A 15729-nucleotide genomic window follows, 5' to 3' on the forward strand; every position below is an offset into this window, starting at 1 on the left:
TAACCATAACTACTGCATTATAGGATAATATAATTTTTAACTTTTTATTAAGGAGATAGGAAAATTAAGTTCACTCACACTTTATATATAATTTGAACAGGGAGTTAGGGTTGAATTTCATATACAAACCTACACATATAGCTAAGGAACCTATTTTTCATTAGGGCTTTAATCTCTGTAAATCCCAATTCCAGTTTAGGCCATTTAGCCCCATGTTGAAATATCTTAGTTTGACTAGAGGGAGGTGGCTCATTCTTAGGCCTCCTGAGGTTGCACAGAGATGAGGTCTCTCAGTCCTGATAACTGCAGATATGTTGCACTTTATGTAACTACACAAATAGGGCAAGTTCTTTGCCTAAGTGCCAAGAGCCTACCAGAGTTTGCACAGAGGTAGACACACAGCTGTGTGGCTGTTTGTCAAGTTTTATCAGTCTTCCAGGACCACCGGCTGTGGCTTCAGGTATGGCTCATGAATAGTAAAGTGTAGCCTGACAGCAGCTGCTCTAACATTTCTTTCTGCACCCTGCTGAGATTGAATAAGAAGAGAGGCGAGGCTTACCCTATCCAAGAGGTGGATGGAAGAGGAAATTATGCCTTCTAGATGTGTAGGTCAGCATCTTCCATGCAAGATGAAAAGATCAGGATTCTTACTGATAAAGCTTGTTCTGTGCAGTATTTAGCTGCTTCTACTCCTTGAAACAATTTCTTTTGCTTGCATTTAGTTTAGGATATTTCCATCTGAAGTATTTACCTGTCATTAACACTGCCATCTTGTCCTTGGATGGGGACCCACTCTTATAACTTTTTACATATGTAAAAGGCTCATTCTAAAACAGAGAATCAGATTTGTATATTTTTATGTTCATTATGTGTGGTAACCTGTTCTTTTATAAGTATAAGCTAGTATTTGCCAATGCATCGATCTTCAATCATGAATGATCAGATCCTGGGACTTCTTACTTTTGCTATCTAGTTATATTCAATAGTTAAGAAAAACATGGTTGCAGTTCATGCCTCTATAAGAATCGTAAATGATTTCTAAAAATGAATAAATTTCCATAATCCCTTAAAATTCAGTGATCCACTTAGTTCAAATTTTCAGCATTTTAAACCAGTCAGATTTATTGTATTGCCCTACATATTTACACTAATACAATTTATAAAGAGCCCAGTATCCCATTCTCCTGATGTTAGATGATCTGTTTGGTAAGTTAATGGTTTCAGGGGAATATTGAAACCCTGAATTTATAGTCACTGAGTTTTCTTTTAATATCCACAGTGATTATCTCAGAGACAACCATGCCACTGGAATGAACACACAAACACGAATCTTACCCTTCCAAGACAGATTTTATTCCTGCACTGCTCCCCTGAGAACTGAAAGGGCCGTATTACTTCTTAAAACCACAATAACTGGTTTTTGGGCTAACTTTGAAATTTGCAAAGAAAAGGAGCCCATAACAAATTTCCTCTCCATCATGTTGAGCCGAGAATAGAACAGGTTCATTTTTATTCCAGGTTTGCCCTCAAACCCCCTCATTTACAAAGGCAGCCCTGCAATACCGCATTTAGAACTAGATGCTTTTCTTTCACAGTGCCCTGGAAAGACCTAGTTTCCACAAAGAGAGAAAATGTGCCAGCTAAATGCTGACAGGTCTTCAAAGATTGCAGTCGTTTTTCTGGTGTTGTTAGGATAGCCTTACTTTTTAAATTTTCCTATTATTTAAAAAAGGAAGTGTTTTGTTACAACACCTGTTCACTATTAACTATGCCAGTGAGTCTGCTAGAATGCTTTCAGAAGGAAATCCTTGCTATATGAAGATGGGTCATTTCTTGTCTCAGTGCTGGATAGCCCGGAAGACCTAGAAAAGAAACGGATCTGCCGCATCATCACCCGTGACTTCCCACAGTACTTTGCAGTGGTGTCTCGCATCAAACAGGACAGCAACCTGATTGGCCCAGAGGGAGGCGTGCTGAGCAGCACAGTGGTACCCCAGGTGCAGGCCGTCTTCCCAGAGGGGGCACTAACCAAGCGGATCCGTGTAGGCCTACAGGTATGCCCACATCAAGATGCAAGTTAACTGAACATGGATTTTATTCCAGTGATTAAAAATCAACTTTTCAAATGGGAATTAAATGGCTAAAGAATCAAATTATTCCTGGGTGAGCAAAAGCTGCCCTAGGAGATCATATGTCTCATAAAGTTTTAGATGAGTGTTTGGTAACAGCAGTAAACTTTCAGTTGCCATATTTGAAGCCAGAAAACTGATTTATGAAATAAAGAGCAATGCATTAAGAAATTTGACATGGAATATAATGATATATTGTTAATTTTAATTTTTTTTTTCTTTTAAAAGGCTCAACCTATGCACAGTGAGTTGGTTAAGAAGATCCTAGGCAACAAAGCTACCTTCAGCCCTATAGTCACTTTGGAACCTAGAAGAAGAAAATTTCACAAGCCAATTACCATGACCATTCCTGTCCCCAAAGCTTCAAGTGATGTCATGTTGAATGGTTTTGGGGGAGATGCACCAACCTTAAGATTACTATGCAGCATCACAGGTGAGTCACATGTGACTACTGTAGTAGAAAGTTCTGAAAGAAAAAACTTAGATTGTTGTAAATATTAAATTACTTTGGTCATAAGATGCCTGCAAGGTTATATGCATTAATTCAGGAAAGGCACTCTAACTAGGGGAAAGGAAATGAACTAATATTTACTAAATAAAGCCTGTATGCGAAACTTTTAGACACTTCATATACATTGTTGTTTTTATCTCCACAGTAGCCCTGTGAGGAAACTTTAATCCTATTTTGCTGAAAAGGAAACCAAGATTGAGAGAAGTTCTATAACTTGCCTGAGATTATACCGTAAATATCTAGCAGAGTTGAGATTCAAACCCAAGCCCATATTCCTCAAAACCCAAGCTTTAAGCCTTCTTTGAAGACATCATCCTATACCTGTTGAAAAATAAATAATATCTTGAATAATTATACCCAATAATTCAAACTTTTCTGTCCAGGAATTGGTTATGTCTTTATCATTGATCTGCTGAACTAACTTTGGAAAAACAAAATGAAGGTTTTTAATGATTAACTGAATTTTGGTCTTTTCAATTGGAAGTTGTAATAGCTTTTAGTCAGCTACCAAACTCCAGAAAGACATTCCCAGAATATTGGTTGTCTCTGCCAATAATACCACCACAAATGGTGAGAGGTAAAAAATCCATACAAGTAACCTGTGTTAGAACTGCATAATTTGGCTGATAGTTTCCCTAATTAACAATAATTACATGGTATTGGCTTTTAGTAAATATTCATAGTGTTGTCAGTAGGAATAATGACCATCTCTGCTTGCTTAAGTATTGTTAGAATTTTTTTTTTCATTTCTCCTTCATATTAGCAGAAATGTTTACCCTTTTTTTATTCTCTCTTTCATTCTTCCTTATTAATGTTTTTTCTGTACTCTTGATAGCAAATCATTGAGACTTTACTGCATAAGTTTAATAATATGACATAATTTTAAAGTACATGGACTAAAATGAGGGTAGTGGGAAATCATATGCTTCACCTATGGCCTCCTCCCAATTACTCATTTCTGGTTATTACATAGCATTCCTGGGTATCTTTCCCATACTTTTTGGTCCATGTGTATATGATTAACCTTCCTACAATGTGCAGCATAATAGAGTGGATGCAAAACAAGTCAGATTGAAAAATGTCCTTGGCACATCCTGCCCTTATAGATGATAAAATGAAGATACCACATGGGCCTAGGCACCATCTGATCTAGTTATTCCAGCCCTCTGTCTTTGGATGGATTTGTAGTAAACAATTTCTTTAATTTATCTATTAATTTTTACAAATATGTTAACCTAGGTGTTTGGATTTTTCTGTTTTGCTCTGTTATATTTTATGGTCCTGCTTACAGTGTATATTTTAGAGGCCTCCAAGAATAAGTTTCCGTGACCTTTGTTTGATAACTCATTCCCTTCTTTAAGAAACCTTAGTCAACATTTGTTTTCATCTCAAACATACATTTCTCCTGCAGTGCTTGAAGACACTTTTGTCCTATCTATGCCAACTTAATTTCTCAGTAGAAATAAAAGCCAGCATCACCCTCCATAGTGATTTGTCTGTGTACAGAGATCATCCTTTGGCATTCAATCATTTGCTCATTCACTTTGCAGTATTTATTGAGCTCTTAATATTTTCCAAGCACTTTTTTGCCAGCCTTCAATTACAAATTGAGGGGAAATTTTCTTTCTTGAACATAATTGCATAAAATATGAAGTTAAAGAACAAAAGAATATTTGGATTTTTGTTTTAACAAAGCATTCAGCTCCTTGGTTGGTCAAAGGATCTTTTAAAATCATCAATTGTATATAATTCAAAATTATCTTCAGAGCCTCGCAATTACAATAAACGCTTTAGCATGTCAGGCAGAGAATAGAGTGCCTAGTAATTTGAAGCAGTTATTCAAATGACCTCCCTTAAATTTAGTTCCGTGAAGTGTGGTGTTTGCTGTTTGTTTTCAATGCGTCATTTTTTAGCATACAGTTTTTAGTCATTTTGCTTCCAATGTATCACCTTGAAGGGTGAGTGAACATAGCCAGAACCACAAAGACTTTATTTTACAATGCAGGGTCTGGAGTTTTGCCTAATTTTTTTCAACAATCATATTATTTCAGGTGGAACCACCCCTGCTCAGTGGGAAGATATTACAGGAACTACGCCATTAACATTTGTCAATGAATGTGTTTCCTTTACAACCAATGTGTCTGCCAGGTATGGTTATACTGCACAGAAAAACCTACTGTGAAATTGTGTGCCCCCGATGTCTTTTATTTTGTTCCTTACACTCTTTAAAAGTCATTTTTTTGGTATGGTTTTAAATATGGTCTGCATTTACCTTCATATTATAAACTAGACCTGCCAGTAAATGTAATAGTGATAATGCAATAACAAAGTACAGCCAGTCAGATTAAAATCTAAAGAAAATAAATGATTGTTGGCTATTACTGTATGACCCAGACTCTGGTTTTAGCAGCCACTGTTGATTTTTCCAGTCCCAAAGGTCTTAGGAATGATAGATTTCCTGCTGTCAACAAAATAGCCTGAACTACTTTTTCCAACAGAATGATAACCAAAACACAAAGTATATCATGGTTTGCTAAAACAGTTTAGAGGTTTCGGTGATGCTTATGCATCATAGCACATTTACATATTGCCCACTTATGTATCACACATCTTTAAAAAGCTTAAGCTATTTAGTTTTATTGCATGTGTATACACTAACTCAGTTTATTAATATGAGTTCTCATTTGCATGATTGTTAATGGATTGCCAAGCATTTTCCCATTTATTTAATTTGATTACTACAACAACTTTGCGACTTAAGAAGGGCAAGAGGCATTATGTCCATTTTACAGATGAGAAAACTGAAGTTGAGAGTGGTTAAAGCTTAAATTCTTATTCAGGGGGGAAAAAAGATAGATGCATGAATAACAGTGCACAGCAATAGCTGGGTGAGGTGACACATGTTTATAGTTCGAGCCACCCAGAGGGCTCAACTGTGAGTCTCCGGTTCTATGTGTCATTGTGCCCTGCCACTCAGGCATCCACGCTCTAATGCCAGAAAATGACAAGTTCTGAATGGAAAGGTACAAAAGAGGTACTAAAAGAATTCAGAGGAGGGTGTTTGCATCAGGGTGGTCACAGAGGGTGTCTGAGAAGAGGTGACTCATGGGATAGGTAGGAACCTAACAGGCAGATATATAAAAGTGGAAAAGACAGTAACATGAGCCAAGATGCAGAAGGGCATTGGGGGCTGGCAACAGTGGAGTCTCTAATTCAGCAATAATGCTGGAATGTTGGTTAACAACATTATTTACAGAAGGCCTTGTAGGATAGACCAAGAAATCATGAGTTATTATGTTATTGTATTAATAATTTAAGTTTTTCAGACAATTGAAGAAGCAGTGAATAAAGTATAGTTGAATCAGTATAAAGAGGAAGGTAATATTGAGTGCCTGCCAAGAGCCAGGAACTATGCTGAACCTTCAACACATTACAGTACATGAAATAGGACAGACCCAAAAGGACAGGTATTGCATGTAAATGAGGTACCTAGAATAGGCACATTCATAGAGACGGAAAGTTTAATAGAGGTTACCAGGGGCTGAGGTGAAGGGGAAAATTTGAAGTGGTTGTTTAATGGGTATAGTGTTTCTGTCTGGGATGATGAAAAAGTTCTGGAAATGGAGAGTGGTCATATTGCACAGTATTGTAAACGTACTTAATGCCAATGAATCGCACCCTTAAGAATGGTTAAAATGCTAAGTTTTGTATTACGTATATTTTATCACAATTAAAAAGAAGAAGAGAGATGGGTCAGGAACTGAAGGAAAGAAAGGCTAAGAAGATAAGGAAATTTCAGAATACCTAAAGATTATGGGCAATGAGTCGGGGAAGGAGAGTGATCATTGATGGAGAAAGGTTTCAAAGCAAGAGGATGTGGAATAAATCTTTGAAGTGTATGAATAGCAAATTGAGAGAATGGCCGTCTGATGGTCTCTGCTTTCTCAGTGAAGTTACCTTTCTGAGGGCCTGAGGTGAGGGGGAAGGTCCAAGGGTGTCATAAAGGTTTAGCACCATTACTGTACTGAATAAAATGGTATCTGAGGAAAAAGTTGCCAAAATATGTCACAGATTTAGCTGAGGCTAGAAATCATAAATTAGTCACAAAGCTAATAATTTCTTCTATTAATTGTATTAAGCAATATTTAGGAGTTCTGAAGCAAATGCAGATTTTTTTTTAAGTGGCTGGGTTGATCCAACTTTGGTGACTATGAGTCCTTTGGAAAAGAATGATGGAATGAGGAAAAAAGCTAGGTAGATTTTGTTGAAAAGAGTTTCAGGAAATGAAATGAAGAACAGGAGGGGCAATCATGGAAAATAGAAACTCATCCAGCGAGATACTTGTCATAATGTCCAATACTGGGCTTATACCACTAAAGGATTCTAAACCCTGAAGCTATATTTCAGGAGATTGAATACTCAGAAGAGTTTCCAAGGGAAAAAATTACAAACACAGTATCTAATAGTTGACCTTAAGCACCTGGTACCTCTTTTTCTCTTCCCCTCACCTGCTTCCTCCTTCCCATCTGTCCTCCTACTTTTCTTCCCTTCCCTATCTTTCTTTCCCTTCCTTTTTACTTCCTCTTATTGTCTCCTTTTCTTGCTCCCTTCTTTTTCCAAGAAGCATTTAATGATTACTTTGATCATATTGAAGGAACTGACTTGTTTTTCATTCAGTTGGCTTTCCTTATTCACAGTCGTAGAACCCACTGATACAGAGGGCTGACTGTATTCCACCATTTTAAATAAGGGACTTGAGCATCTATGGATTTTGGTATCTGCGGAGTTCCAGGAACCAGTCCTCCATATATACCGAGGGCTATCTGTATGTTAAATTTCAGATAACTGACCTTATTTTATTTTATAGGTTCTGGCTGATAGATTGTCGACAAATCCAGGAGTCTGTTACCTTTGCATCACAAGTGTATAGAGAAATTATTTGTGTACCATATATGGCCAAATTTGTAGTGTTTGCCAAATCACATGACCCCATTGAAGCTAGGTTGAGGTGTTTCTGCATGACTGATGATAAAGTGGATAAGACACTTGAACAACAAGAAAACTTTGCTGAGGTGGCCAGAAGCAGGGATGTGGAGGTACTGTATTTGAAAAACCAATTTTTGTTAATATGTTGTTTATACCTTTATTAATAAATCATATTTAAAATAGTATACCATAAATAGAGCCATCAAAAAAAAAGACCAGTCGACATCTTGATCAGTTAGAAGGTCAAGGTCTAAAATCAGCCATTTTTAGCCAGTTTGGACCTATTCAATTGGGATAGTCTCAGTGTATGTGAGGAGGTAAAACGACTCTTAAAGATTATTGTGGGAAAAATTATATGTCATTGATAAATTCAAAGTATGTAAATGAATATAGCAATTTATATGTTTTTATCTTTCCTTGTTATTATTTTTTGAGATGAATATTTATTTGATTTCTTTTTTATTATTATTATTATTTAATAGTGAAGAAAACAGTCCAGGAAGTATATACTTCATTTAAATGTGAAAGTATGATATCCAGGGCTTTTCTACATTACTTTTTCTTATTTCAGAATTTTCCATCAGTGTGGGCCTTTGGATATTGAACTCAAGTAACCTGACTCATTGTGATGTCAAAAAGGAATTTAAATTTAGGATTTAAAGATATATTGGTTTGCGAAGGTAACATGTTAGAGGATTAGAAATGAGACCATTAATATTAAATGCCACTATACATTTGAAGATTCCCGTTACTAGTAAGAAGAGGGAGTGCTGGTACGTGCTTTGTCACAGATAAGACCAAATATCAGTCAGGAGTTTAAAGATTATTGTATGCACATTTTAAGAATTTTAGTGTTCCAGGTAATACTACCACTTCTTCATGTAAATAACAAGTAATAATTACAGCTATTATATTCTGTATTGTTTTTCTCTATTTCCACCAGGTATTAGAAGGAAAACCCATCTATGTTGATTGTTTTGGCAACCTGGTGCCATTAACCAAGAGTGGCCAACATCATATATTCAGTTTTTTTGCCTTCAAAGAAAACAGACTTCCTCTCTTTGTCAAGGTAATATATACATGGAACTTTGTAATGCATTTAATTCAAGATCAAGTAAAGCTTTGGCTTCCTTTAGTAGAAGAAAATATTTGCTTTTCAGTCATTTCCAGTGATTTTTTTAAACCATTTCTGTAAAATTTTCAAGTCCTAGAAAACCAACCATTTTTAAAAATTTCAAATTCAACCTTAATTTTTAGTTATAGACTATGTTTAAGGCTAAGAATGAGGGACAGATAGACAATTCATTAATTAGAAAAACTGGCAATTCTTTTCCAAATTTTAAGGGAAGTCTCTCTCTCTCTCTCTTTTTTTTTTTTTTTTTTACTATTGTTTCTTTTAAATATTTGTGCTTAAATTTTTAAAACTTGTGATTTCACAATTGTAGAGACCAAAAGAGTTCTTAGTGACAAATATTTGTAATAAAGAGCTCTCAAAAGAACCATGATCTCGCTTAATCTATTACGAGATTATCCCAGGTATAGCTATAGACTAGATATACTTTCATAAACTCATTCAAAAAACATTTATGGAGACACTTCAGTGTACCATAAATTTGTTGTCCCTCTTTAGGAATATTAATCCACATTAGGAATTTGGCAGTAACATATACAAGTTTTATCCTAGATTCCCAGTTCTAAAGAGGGACAAAAATGGATATGAGTGAGAGATTCGTGAAATTGAAGTAATAATTCTATTTAAGTTTTAATAAGTCTGTTAAGTTTTCTCCAGATCTCTACTGCAGGCTTTCGTTGTGCCATTTCTGGTTCAGTTGTTTTGCCTGATTAAAGAAAGGCTCTTACAGATCACACATTAAGCAGTAACTGCTGAGGGGCAATGGATCCATTTAACACAAACAGCTGTATAATTGTGCTAATATTGGATATTATTGATGTGCAAAAGTCATTTTATAACCAACACAATATAAAAATAGGAAAACGACTTAAATAAACATTTCTCCAAACAAGATATACAAAGGGCCAATAAGCACATGAAAAGATGCTCAACAACTTAAGTAAATTCAAACTAAAACCACGGTGAGATCCCACTTCATACCCATTAGGTTGGCTATTATCAAAAACAAACAAACAAATAAACAGAAAATAACAAATGTCGGTAAAGATGTGGAGAAATTGGGATCCTGATGCATTGATTGCTGGTGGGAATGCAAAATGGTGCAGCCACTGTGGAAAACAGTATGGCAGTTCCTCAAAAAGTTAAACATAGAATTAGCATATGATCCAGCAATTCCTGAAGAATTGAAAGCAGGGACTCGGTTACTTGCAATGTTCATAGCAGCATTTTCCCAGTAGTCAAAAGGTGGAAACATCCCAAATACCCATCCACAGATGAATGGATAAACAAAATGTGGTATATGCATACAATGGAATATTATTCAGCCTTAAAATGAGTGAAATTAGCCAGACACAAAAGACAAATATTGTATGTTCCCACTTACATGAGGTACCTAGAGTAGTCAAATGCAGAGTCAGAAAATAGAATGGTGGTTACCAGGGGATCGGGGAAGGAAGGAATGGGAAGTTAATGGAAACAGTTTCAGTTTGTGAAGGTGAAACATTCTGAAGATGCATGGTGGTAATAGTTATATAACAGTGTGAATGTACTTAATGCTACTAAACTGTGCATGTAAAAACGGTTGAAATGATGTTTTATGAATAATTTAACACAAGTTTTTAAAAAGAACGAAATTCTGATATATGTTGCAACGTGAATGTATAACTCTACCTATACGAGGCACTTAGAAGGGACAAATTTATAGCAACAGAAGGTTGAATAGAGGTTACTAGGTGCTGGGGGAGGAGTAGAATGGGGAATTATTGCTTAATGGGTACAGAGTTGCTGTTTGGGATGATGGAAAATTCTGCATAGTAGTGATGATTGCACAACTTTGTGAATGTGCTTCATGACACTGAATTGTATGCTTGAAAATGGTAAGTGGGTAAACGAAACTGGTAAATTTTATGTTATGTATATTTTACCACATTTTTTTAAGCTAAATGATTTTTTTTAACCATTCTAAATGATAATAGGAAAGGGAAAAAGGAACACCTCCAAATCCTTATTTAGCATTATCTAATGATTTTTCCTGATTCTTTTGAGTATCTCATTAAAATAAATAGTGTGCATCATATGGGTGAAGCATGTATGCCTTTCTTGTTCAAGGTACGTGATACAACTCAGGAACCTTGCGGACGACTATCATTTATGAAAGAGCCAAAATCTACAAGAGGCCTGGTGCATCAAGCTATTTGCAACTTAAACATCACCCTGCCAATTTATGCGAAGGTATTGTAATCTGCTGTAGTGCAATTCAGGGAGTATAGGATTTGATTTTCAAATTCTTTAGAATAAATAAAAGCAAAGACACTGAATGCAACCATGTATAACAGTCATTTTTGATACCCTGTCCAATTTATGATTTTCCATTTAAGTAAGGGAAAAAGTAGCTCTACCTTATTTCACATTAAATTCACTTTGATGGAAAATTTTCTGTAAATACATATTGGATATGGAAGAGAGAAAATTCGAATTTAAGATTTAATTTTTTGGACTAATTTTTAAAAATTAAATAATTCACTTTGATTTCTTATTGTTTTTATGTGCCCTCCTAGCACCATACTAGTACATTTCACCCTACCAAAACTTTATGAGTCTATTAGCTTCGATTTACTACCAGTTCACAGGTGGATTATGTATTATGAAATTCAGAGCAACAACAGGATGTTTTACCTTGTTGCTAAAATAATTATTTGTTCATCTTGTAACCTATTGTTTTAGGAACATCAAATTAATTTTTCAACTCTTTTAACATGATTAGTATATAAAATACTCGCATGTTATAGGAGTAGATTTGAAACATAGTTGAAAGGAAAATTCATTAATTCTTGACCCAAATCTACCTACAGGTATTACTTTCTAGTCAAACCTCTCCCCATTATAGAATTCTTTGATTACTCTGATCAAATCAAAGAAGGCAAGGGGGATGAATTAAATGTTGGGGAGAACTTTATTTATTATTAAAAAAATGTTTAACCAGTATCCATTTTTAATGGAAAGCTCCCACATGGCAATTTATAGGAGGTTATAGCAAGTTATCAGTGTGAATTTTAGAGGTTGGGAAGTGGGATGAGTAGTGGCAGGTGAGACCTGGAGGAGAGGTAGAAGTATACTTATAATCCTAAATCTTGACTCTGCAATACAAAACATTTCCTATACTTCTTTTTATTCACCACAGTATATTTTTCTTACTTAATTATTCTTATAAATTAGAGGTCAGTCACATAGAGATAAGCGTGTAGTATCATGTTTAACATTGTAAATTCTTATTAAATGATAAAAATTAAATGAAATACCAGTATCTGTTTACATAAATTTACATATTATTCCAAGAATTAGAATACAGCAATAGGTATATTGATCCAGTAAGTGTACTGTAATTGCACTCCAATGGTACAGAATGTACTTTGGGGTTTGTAGCGCGGATCACTTTTGAGTCACTGAAGCAGAATACCAAATAAGAACCACAAAGAAATATGTACTGCTGGGGCGATCCACCTAAGTGATATGTAAAGATGAATGAGCTTTGTCTCAGATTTCAATGAGCTTTCAATGTGCTATAAAAGAAAGCATTTAGTTTATTATTACTTTTTATTTCTAAGTCAAGATATATCAGACACAGTTATTAATGCTGTGATGGTCCAGGACAACTTTCCATGTAGTAACTCAAAACAAAAGAAAAAATTGCCAAACAGTGTATAGTTCAGATATATTTTAGAACTTAGTAGCTCTTTATTATAATAGAACTCCTAAATACTGCCTGTGTATTGAAAATATTTTCACCATATGTTTATTTGTGGCTTTTAAGACTTTTAGCCAATATCTGTAATGGCTGAGATATTGTCATCACCATTTCTGTAGATATATGCCATCAAATCCATTAAATGTCAAACTTTGAGGCTGCTGGTAACTGAGCATCTGAAATTAGTATATTTATAATTTTAGTTCTTTTGTCTAGTAGATTAGTCTATTTATAATCTTGGTTCGTCTCTTGAATCTACAGACATTTGCATTTAAATCAATCTTCTTTAATTTTTGTGCTTGTTTTCTATACACTGTTATTAAGAAAAAATACAAGTACGCTGATGTATGCTTACCTATTGATATCTGTGGTCAGGGTATTTAGTCTTGTCTTTTCTTCTAAATACTCTGTACTCTTCCTGCTCTCTTTTTTCCATCTTGCATGGCATCTTGGGGCGGCAAGGAATCAGAGTCAGATCAAGAACAGGAGGAAGAGGTAATTGTGTGGCATTGTCACTTGTTAATGGCTGTGTTATTGCTATAACCACTGATAAGAGCACGTGGTTACCGGTGTTCTTAGAAGGGTTACACCGTTGTCCTTAGTAATTAAAGGGTCACGATCTTACTTAACCTCTCTGAGCCTGTTTTCTCATCTTATGGACTGATTTCAGAGGACAGTAAAATTTCCCTGTAAATTGTTACCTGTCTTTATGCAGCAATATAGATTTCTCTACCAACAGCTGAAGACCAAAACCATTATCTCAGTGGTTCTCAAAGTTTGGTCTGGAGACACCTGGAGGTCAAAACTCTTTCCTTAATAGTACTGAAACATTATTTGCCTTTTAGCTCCCATATCCTCACAGGCTACATAGGAGTCTTCCAGAGGCTCCATTACATGAGATGACATCATCACCCTGACACTCTGGAACGTGTGCTTGTGTATATTTGGGTTCTTGTATATTCTCAGCTTTCATTTGTAATGCAGATATTTATTTATATATGTTAAACATAAACAGAAGTTCTTCAGACTCCTCAGTATTTTTTTAGGAGTGTAAAGGGGGTTTAATAAAAAAAAGTTTGAGAACCACTGAAATAAAAAACTTTAAGGAGCATATAGTTCATCCATTTGACTATACTAATATTATAATGCAGAACTCTACGTATAATGAGCACTTCTTATAAGGTAAATTCTTTACTAAGTGCTCCACATACCCCACCAACACTGATCTCACAATCACCCTATGAGGTGTGTGCTGTCATATCATAGATGATATGTGACAGATGAAGAAAATGAGTCTTAGAGAGGTTACCTTGAATAAATAGCCATTTGAATTATACCTGCTTCGATCGTCAAAGCAAGTATGTGTTTGTTTCCCTTATAAAGGTCTGAAAATGCCCAAACATTATCATAGAAATGATAGAAATCTTTGGAAAAGTCCTTACACTTAACTGATTAACATATTGCTTCCTGTTTCTAAGATAGACAAATGGAATTGTTATTAGTTGCACGTAAATGTTGTCAAATATACTACTTTTATTTTTTAATGTTGTTCTGTTGGATTTAAAATACAAAACCATAGAGAAAAACATAATAATCACCCTTGTACTCACCAGCTTAAAATGTAAGGCCTTATCGGTTCACAGACTGCCCCTGAATTCACTTCTTTACTGATGCCCAGGCAGTGGAGCAGGATGAGAGGGGTGATTATAGACTCATTGTCCTGCCATGTATAACCGGATACACAGTAAACTTATGACAAGACTGAAGTCATTTTTCTCCCTCAACTGTGTGGTCACTCTTTGTCTCTCATATTCAATTTCCTTTCTGTAGTTGGTGACTCAGTCCCCAAGCTGTTCAAGATGATACCTGCATACCTTGTTGAAAGAGCAACACAATTATGAAACCAACTTTGCTATGTTCAAATGAGTTCTTCCATTAGGCTTATGATTTTTCTATTGAGTATTTTCAGGAGCTATTCAGGGCGACAGATCCAGTTTGTATTCTTTTCAGCATTTGGAATTCTGACTTATAACTAATAATGAAACTACTTCTGTAGAATGTAACACCCTGGCATGCTCTTTGTTCTTTCCTTTCTCTCAACTAAATTGACACTTACTGTTTAAAACCTACTTCACTTTTTTCCTGGCCTTTTCCGTAATATGTATTTCTAACATCAAACACACCTGCATCATACCTTCCCAGGAGTAACATGTTAGAAAGGACTTTCCACCCAGAGTGTCTAGAAAGGAGATTTGTTTTTTCAAAGTTAGGATAAGACTCAGAGACTCTAGGGAAGAACGGTAACAAATTACTCTGACCTTCCTCTAGCTTATGGCATTTCCCATGTATATAAAATAGGAGCTTACTGTACACATCAGGGGCTGTGAGGCAAGATGCTATTTGTAACCATTCAATTTATGTATGTTTTCTTTCAGATCGATATGACATCAGAAAAAAGTAAGATTTTAAATAAAATTGAGTTTGTTTGAAAGCTGGCTACAATAAAGAAAAGCATGAATCAAGATGCAAGCTAGTTGCCATTACTAACCACTATAATAATTATGTTTTTATATTATCCTTATTAATCATTAATATTTACTTAGAAGAGCAGCTTGGCCAGTTAAATTATGACTATATCTAATTTGTGAGCTAATTAGCAGTAAAATGCAATGATTATTCATCTAAGCATTCACTTTCTTTTAGATCCCTGTTAACCCTGCTATTGCTGTTACGCTTGTTTAGAAACCCACCCTACCGTTTTTGTCCATTTGTTAGCATAACATTGTCATCTCATTTTTTTAAAGCTCTGACATGACAGTATCACTTTTTATATCAAGCAACAACTGACATCAGTAGAGAGCTCATTATTTATGTAGGCTACACCTGCAAAAGTGATACTGTCTTAATAGTTTTCAGCTAAAGCTAACTCTCCCCTCACCCCACCCCAACCCCTACCCCTTGCACCTCTTACTGTGGTGAAGTATAACTGACTTTTCTAGGGCTGAGGTCTAATGGACTTTTGTGAAAACTTTCTGAAAAAAATAAGAACCAGAAAAGCAAAAATTAAAACCTCCTGGATGAAATTATTAATCACAACAGTATGTCATAATAGTGCTAATTTTAAATAATGATGCAAAGCCTAAACGTAATCTAGTACAAAGATAACTGGTTTTTACACACTTGAAGAGAGCTATCTTAGAGTTCATTTCAGGTTTGTAACATTCAA

At 35.2% G+C, this 15729-nt stretch overlaps 1 protein-coding gene across 17 annotated transcripts in view; it reads left to right on the forward strand.

The window, feature by feature from the left end:
* Positions 1 to 15729, forward strand: part of ANK2 (ankyrin 2) — a 591117-nt gene that overhangs the window by 544794 nt on the left and 30594 nt on the right. For 11 of the 17 annotated variants that reach the window (XM_036852140.1, XM_036852139.1, XM_036852141.1 and 8 more), the window contains 8 exons: positions 1843 to 2054; positions 2358 to 2562; positions 4692 to 4788; positions 7508 to 7736; positions 8570 to 8695; positions 10868 to 10990; positions 12966 to 12998; positions 14939 to 14960. In XM_036852140.1, the coding sequence (XP_036708035.1) occupies positions 1843 to 2054; positions 2358 to 2562; positions 4692 to 4788; positions 7508 to 7736; positions 8570 to 8695; positions 10868 to 10990; positions 12966 to 12998; positions 14939 to 14960 (1047 nt within the window). The remainder of the gene's footprint in view (positions 1 to 1842; positions 2055 to 2357; positions 2563 to 4691; positions 4789 to 7507; positions 7737 to 8569; positions 8696 to 10867; positions 10991 to 12965; positions 12999 to 14938; positions 14961 to 15729) is intronic. The other 6 variants (XM_036852154.1, XM_036852143.1, XM_036852146.1 and 3 more) reach the window with 1 other exon arrangement.

Source organism: Balaenoptera musculus, chromosome 5 (assembly GCF_009873245.2).
Source record: "Balaenoptera musculus isolate JJ_BM4_2016_0621 chromosome 5, mBalMus1.pri.v3, whole genome shotgun sequence".
In the NCBI taxonomy this organism is placed as follows: domain Eukaryota; kingdom Metazoa; phylum Chordata; class Mammalia; order Artiodactyla; family Balaenopteridae; genus Balaenoptera; species Balaenoptera musculus.